The following is a 7718-nucleotide window of genomic DNA, read 5'->3' as shown; positions in this document are numbered from 1 at the left end:
TATATCTTTTTGTTTTTTTGGGGGTTTTGGTAAGTCAAAACAAAATTGATGTATGTAATGTTGTGTAAAATAAAGTGGCAGTACCTAGAATATAAAAGAATAAAGGAATAAGTGCTTTTTCACTTTTTCATCAAAAGAAGTGCTTTTTTCACTTCAACCCAAACTTCAGTAGCTCAAGCCTGGAGCAGCAGCAATCAGTGAACTTCTTACCTTACCTTCAATCTACTTCCTCCACGATTCTTCCTCCATTTTTACTGACTCTCTCTCTCTCCCTCTCCCTCTCCCTCTCTAGCTCAGGGAGTATCTTCGGTTTTCATTCACTCCTTGCACTTCCTCATACAATGCTCCCATCGAAGAAGAAGTAGAAGTAGAAGAAGAAGAAGAAGAAGAAGAGTGAGTTGCTATTTTGCTGTCGCTTGTATACATCGTTCTTCTGTCCAATCTTCATCAACCTCTGTATCAGATTGGTTGAACGGAGATAGTTCTGCGCTTCAGTTGAGGTGGCCTACTCCAGAAATGGAGGCCTCCAAAATCTCGATACTACACCTGCTGTTTCTATTTTTGATGTGCCTGTTTTCCTATCCATCTCAATCTTTTGATCTGGATCCCGACGACAGAGACTCCTTGTCGACATTTAAGCTATCGGTTCACGACCCAAACAAGAGTTTATCAACCTGGGTTGGCTCAAGCTGCACCAACTGGACCGGACTTGCCTGCGAGAACCGGACCGGCCGGGTGGTTTCCATCAACTTGACCAGCCTGAATTTGTCAGGTGAACTTCACCCCAGTTTATGCAAACTATTATTTCTTGAGTACCTCATTTTGGCACGAAATAATTTTAGCGGTACAATCCCATTTTGTTTTGGAGCGCTCCGCAGCCTCAAGACTCTTGATCTCAGCCATAATAGGCTAGGTGGTGTTATTCCTGATACAGTTATGAGGCTTAAGCAATTGAAACGACTTGTGTTGAGGGGGAACCCGGATTTGGGTGGCTCTCTTCCTCTGTGGCTTGGTAATTTCTCAATGAATTTGGAGAGACTTGATCTTGGTTTTAATTCATTTAGGGGAGAAATACCCGAAAGCTTGTTGTACTTGAAGTCTTTGAGGTACTTGAATCTTGAGAGCAATTGCTTGTCTGGTAATCTTCATGATTTTTATCAGTCTTTGGTGTACCTCAATCTTGCTTCGAATCGGTTCTCGGGTACTTTGCCTTGTTTTTCTGCTTCTGCACAGTCTCTTAATGTTTTGAATTTGGCTAAAAATTCTATTATGGGCGGAATACCTTCTTGTATTTCTTCACTACAAGTTTTGGCACATCTAAACCTGTCCTTCAACAACTTGAAATATGGGATATCTCCTAGGCTTGTGTTTTCAGAGAAACTACTCCTGTTGGACTTGAGTTCTAATGATTTATCAGGTGATATTCCTGCCAAAATTGCCAAGACAACTGATAAATCAGGGCTTGTACTTCTTGACCTTTCTCACAATCGCTTCTCTGGTGATATCCCGTTGAAGATTACTGAGCTCAAAACTTTGCAAGCATTGTTTCTTTCTCACAATCTTCTTACTGGAGAAATCCCACCAAGGATTGGTAACTTAACATATCTCCAAGTGATTGATCTTTCACACAACTCTTTGTCTGGTCCAATTCCTTTAAATATTGTTGGATGCTTCCAACTACTTGCATTGATACTCAATAACAACAACCTTTCTGGTGAAATCCAACCTGAGCTTGATGCGTTGGATGGCCTGAAGATATTGGATATAAGCAACAACAGGATTTCTGGTGAGATCCCGCTAACATTAGCAGGGTTGAAATCACTTGAGGTTGTAGATTTCAGTTCCAACAATCTCTCAGGAACTTTGAATGATGCAATAACAAAATGGTCGAACCTCAAGTATCTTTCTCTAGCTAGGAACAAATTCAGTGGAAATCTACCTAGTTGGTTGTTCTTGTTTGAAGATATCCAAATGATTGATTTCTCCAGCAACAAGCTCACTGGCCTCATACCAGATGGTAACTTCAATGGTAGTTTGAATTTCAATAATGGGAACATTCTTCGAACTATGTCCACAGATCCTTTCATTACAATGAGAAAAGTCGACATAAGAATTTCCGCTCTTGTCCTCAATAGCAATGAATTAAGCTTCACTTACAAACTATCGCCAGTGGTTGGAATTGATTTATCTGATAATCTGTTGCATGGGGAAATTCCAGAGGGTCTCTTCAGACTACAGTTTCTAGAGTACCTGAATTTATCATATAATTTTCTTGATGGTCAGGTTCCAAGTGTAGAGAAGATGTCAAGTTTGAGAGTGTTGGATCTGTCGCATAATTCATTGTCAGGTCAAGTCCCAGGAAACATATCTAGTCTCCAAGAGTTGACACTTTTGAATTTGTCATACAACTGTTTCTCTGGACTTGTTCCTGGAAAGCAGGGGTACCGGAGGTTTCCTGGAGCCTTTGCAGGCAATCCAGATTTATGTGTTGAATCCTCTGGTGAAGGGTGTGAAAAGGGAAGTCTTCCCAAAGTCCGTGGCAAGACATTGAAAGGAGAAATGGAGGAAGGACCAATTTCTGAATGGGTGTTTTGCTTAAGTGCATTTCTTAGCTTCTACTTTGGAGTGGTAGCACTCTTTTGTTCAAGTCGAGCCAGAAGTTACATTCTTCGTACAAAAGTGTAATGGCATCAGGTTTTGTACATTCCCTTTCTCTGATTTTGTAGCCATACATGTTGTTGATGACTAAAATTGACACCAGCTCACTTGAAAACATTGCGGCTTAGTCACAATGCTGAATTGTCGTAGCCATTTTGAATTCTGGTAGTGCAAGAGTTGTGTGCTTTTAGTAGCTAACTATTCTGTTGTACATCATATTTCTGTGTTTTAGAAGCTATTTTGGATTGTGCAAGTGCAGGAGGTTTTGCTTTTAAGCTATTCAATATATAAATAGAAATATGCGTCATGACTGCTTTCATTCAAATTTTGGTATCAAAAGGTCAAACTAGGTGCTAAATCAACACCATCATGGATGTAGTGCCCTGTTAACAAAATACACTCAAAGATTGAAATCAGTGATCTTCAGTTCTAACAAAATAAGAGGAAATGCTTCGAAAAAATATGCTTCTCTTTGTTCTCCAAACCAGTTCGGTTTCTCTCCATTTGTTTGGGTCCTCGTTATGTTGCTCATACCGATTTAGGAAGAAAAAATAGGGAACAATCATTTGCAGAGGCCTCGATTTGGTATTTAGAAGAAGAGCCATCAATTTCAGAGAAGCTCAGACTTCTTACTGCCGTAGTGTATGTAATGTATGAATAAACTCTATCGTGTTAATAAGTTCACTACATGCAATATATGAAGGACACTATTATAATAATTATATCTTTTTATTCTAATAATAATGTTTTTAAGTGAGTGCTTAAATTTATTAAATTAATAAATGTTTAATATCTAAGCAATGAAAATGTGACCATGATAAGATCATGAAGGCTATACTTTTGTTTTATAAATGTAATTTATGAAATTTCTAGTCATATAATTAACGTGACATACATTATTATTGAAGTTGGGATAGATTAATACACAAATATCATTTTACTATAAAGTATTTGTTATTAGAATAAATTCAGTGGACTAACTCAAGAATTATGAAGTGTGTCAAAGTAAGAATCTAAATAATAACAATTTTGTAAGAGTTATTCTCTATAGAAAGAATTGTATTTTGATATTAAAAGATCAAGGTTACTTCTATAGACCTCGGTCAGATTAGTCATCAAGTATAAGTTTAAAGTAATGTAATGGTTAGTTAAGAATAAAATCACTCTCAATAATACATATATATATATATATATATTACCCTATGATAATATTTTTTTACGTAATTCTAAAATTTTTAGTCAAAGTATAACGAAGAAAGAGTTTACTTAAAACATGATTGATATAAATAATACATATCATATAGATATAGAGTGACAATTAAGATTTAATATTACTCATACCCATAGATCATTCTAGAACGTAGTAAATTAAAAAGTCGTATCTACATATTAAACCATTATATACAAGTTCTATCATCATTTCAATATTTTATAGAGATCATGAGATATTGTTAAATATTAATCGTGACATGCAAATTAATTTACTAAATAAAAATTATTGGTATAATTATTAAAAATATAATTAAAGTCAAATCATATGATAGACAGTAAATCTTAATGAGTCACACATTTTAAATTTAAAAATTATTTTAATCAATAAAGTTTTAAGAGATTTTAATTTCTTAAAATAATTTAATTTAACTTACTACTAAGCAGTTAAATCATTATCTTAATAAAATTAATATTCTGACTTTTTATCAATATCCCAACTTTAACTTCAAGATAAAGTTAACAATGTAGCTAAACAGTTCGACAAACCAAAGAGAAGTTTGTGACTTTTCTAACATCTTTTACGTATATATCGTATGTGCAATATATCATTCCAACAAGAACCCTTAGTACTATGTATCTCACTAGTACAAACAGAATGCAAACTTGAGTGTGCATATTAATTCCACATGCAACATGTTAAGGGGATAACTATATGGCCAAATGTTAAACTCGGTCTAGAATTTACTACAAAGAGAAAGAGGTCGAAGAAGCCGAGGAGAACAATAATAAGTAGTCCAAGAACTTTGTTGTAATGTGTAGAAGTGGAATGTAGAGTTCAGTCTGGACTGAAAAATCGAACAACGAAGTTCAAAACTAAAATTCTCTAGAATTTATTGCAAAGAGAAAGAGGTCGAAAAAGGCGAGGAGAAGGACAAAGAGAAGTCTAAGAATTTTAATGTAATGTGTAGGAGAAAAATGTAGAATTTAATCTGAACTAAAAAATCAAACAACAAAGTCCAAAACTAAAATTCTCTAGAATTTAGAATTTACTGCAAAAAGAAAGATGCCGAAGAAGGCGACGAGAAATACAAGGAAGAGTCTAAGAATTTTGTTGTAATGTGTAAGAGTGGGATGTAGAGTTCAGTCTATACTGAAAAATCGAACAATAAAGTCCAAAACAAAATTCTCTAGAATTTACTACAAAGAAAAAAAGGTCGAAAAAGGTAAGCAGATGGACAATGAGGAATCTAAAAAATTTTTTGTAATGTGAAGGAGTGGAATGTAGAGTTCAATCTGAACTGAAAAATCAAACAATAAACTCCAAAACAAAAATTCTCTAGAATTTACTGCAAAGAGAAAGAGGTCAAAGAAGGTGAGGACAAGGGGAGTCTAAGAATTTTGTTGTAATGTGTATTAATGGAATGTAGAGTTTAGTCTGTAATGAAAAATCGAACAGCTAAGTCCAAAACATTAATTCTCTATAATTTATTGCAAAGAGAAAGATACCGAAAAAGGTGAGGAGAAGTACAAGGAAGAGTTTAAGAATTTTGTTGTAATGTGTAGGAGTGGGATATAGAGTTCAGTTTAAACTGAAAAATTGAACAATAAAGTCTAAAACAAAAATTCTCTAGAATTTACTGCAAAAAGAAAGAGGTCGAAGCAGCGAAGGAAAAGGACAAGGAAGAGTTTAAGAATTTTGTTATAATGTGTAGGAGTGGGATGTAGAGTTTAGTCTGAAAAAAAAAATCGAACAACAGATTCCAAAACAAAAATTCTCTAGAACTTACTGCAAAGAGAAAGAGGTCGAAGAAGGCGAGCAAAAAGACAAAGAGGCGTCTAAGAATTTTATTGTAATGTGTAGGTGTGGGATGTAGAGTTCAGTCTAGACTAAAAAATCGAATAATAAAGTCCAAAATAAAAATTCTCTAGAATTCACTGCAAAGAGAAAGAGGTTGAACAAGGAAAAGAGAAGGACAAGGAGGAGTCTACGAATTTTGTCGTAATGTAAAAGAGTGGGATGTAGAGTTCAGTCTAGACTAAAAAATCAAACAGCAAAGTCCAAAACAAAAATTTTCTAAAATTTACTGCAAAGAGAAAGAGGTCGAGGAAAGCGAAGAGAATGACAAAGACAAGTCTAAGAATTTTGTTGTAATTTGTAGGAATAAGATATAGAATTTAGTCTGAACTGAAAAATCGAACAACAAAGTTCAAAACTAAAATTTTTTAAAATTTACTACAAAGAGAAAGATGTCGAAGAAGGCGAGGAGAAGAACAAGGAGGAGTATAAGAATTTTTTTGTAACGAGTAGGAGTGGGATGTAGAGTTCAGTATGGACTGAAAAATCGAACAATAAAGTCTAAAACAAAAATTCTCTAGAATTTACTATAAAGAGAAAGAGGTTGAAGAAGGCAGGGAGAAGGACAAGGAGATGTCTAAGAATTTTGTTGTAATGTGTAGGAATGGGATGTAGAATTTACTCTAGACTAAAAAATCGAACAATAAAGTCCAAAACTAAAATTCTTTAGAATTTACTGCAAAGACAAATATGTTGAAGAAGGCGAGGAAAAGGACAAGGAAGAGTCTACGAATTTTATTGTAATGTATAGCAGTGAGATGTAGAGTCCAGTTTGAACTAAAAAATCGAACAATAAAGTCCAAAACAAAAATTCTCTAGAATTCACTAGAAAGAGAAAGAGGCCGAAGAAGGTGAGGAGAAGGACAGGGAAAAGTCTATGAATTTTGTCGTAATGTAAAGGAGTGGGATGTAGAGTTCAGTTCTGACTGAAAAATCAAACAACAAAGTCCAAATAAAAAATTCTCTAGAATTTACTGCAAAGAGAAAAGGGCCGAAGAAAGCAAGGAGAAGAACAAGGATGAGTCTAAGAATTTTGTTGTAATTTATAAGAGTGGAATGTAGAGTTCAGTTTGGACTGAAAAATCGAACAACAAAGTCCAAAACTAAAATTCTATAAAATTTACTGCAAAGAGAAAGATGTCAAAGAAGGCAAGGAGAAGGACAATGAGGAGTTTAAGAATTTTGTTGTAATGAGTAGACGTGGGATATAGAGTTCAGTATGGACTGAAAAATCGAACAATAAAGTCCAAAACAAAAATTCTCTAGAATTTACTGCAAAGAAAAAGAGGTCAAAGAAGGTGAGAAGAAGGATAAGGAGGTGTCTATGAATTTTGTTGTAATGTGTAAGAGTGGGATGTAGAGTTTACTCTGGAATAAAAAATCAAACAACAAAGTCTAAAACAAAAATTTTTTAGAATTAACTACAAAGACAAAAAAGCTGAAGAAGGTGGTGATAAAGACAATGAAGAGTCTAAGAATTTTGTTGCAATGTATAGGACTGAGATGTAGAATTCAGTCTAGACTCAAAAATCGAACAATAAAGTCCAAAACAAAAATTCTCTGCAATTTACTGCAAAGAGAAAGAAGCCTAAAAAGGTGAGGAAAAGGACAAAGGGGAGTCTAAGAATTTAGCTATAATGTGTAGGAATGGGATGTACAGTTCAATATGGATTGAAAAATCGAACAATAAAGTTCAAAATAAAAATTCTCTAAAATTTACTGCAAAGATAAAGAGGTCGAAGAAGGTGAGGAGAAGGACAAGGAGGAGTCTAAAAATTTTGTTATAACGTGTGGAAAAGATGTTGATTTCAATATAGACTGAAAAATCGAACAACAAAGTCCAAAATAAAAATTCTTTAGAATTTACTGCAAAGAGAAAGAGATCAAAAAAGGCAAGGAGAATGACAATGAAGAGTCTAAGAATTTTGTTGTAATGTGTAGTAGTAGGATGTAGAGTTTAGTCTGCACTGAAAAATCGAACAACAAAGTCAAA

The 7718-nt window shown here is 34.3% G+C and overlaps 1 protein-coding gene across 1 annotated transcript; it reads left to right on the top strand.

Moving 5' to 3' along the window:
* The first annotated feature begins 103 nt into the window (after positions 1-103).
* On the top strand, positions 104-2911 carry CLV2 (Leucine-rich repeat (LRR) family protein). Its single transcript, XM_022035239.2, has one exon. It carries the CDS (start codon positions 517-519, stop codon positions 2683-2685), a length of 2169 nt encoding a protein of 722 aa, XP_021890931.1. The 5' UTR covers positions 104-516; the 3' UTR covers positions 2686-2911.
* The last annotated feature ends 4807 nt before the right edge of the window (positions 2912-7718 follow it).

The sequence above is a fragment of the Carica papaya genome, chromosome 1 (assembly GCF_054855325.1).
Source record: "Carica papaya isolate Zhongbai chromosome 1, ASM5485532v1, whole genome shotgun sequence".
Lineage (NCBI taxonomy): Eukaryota > Viridiplantae > Streptophyta > Magnoliopsida > Brassicales > Caricaceae > Carica > Carica papaya.
The sequence above is the reverse complement of the archived record's forward strand: the minus strand, read 5'-3'. Positions and strand labels throughout refer to the sequence as shown.

What these genes read in the sequence shown, in the direction of transcription:
- CLV2 (XM_022035239.2), top strand. Translation starts at nt 517, where the DNA reads ATGGAGGCCTCCAAAATCTCGATACTACACCTGCTGTTTCTATTTTTG.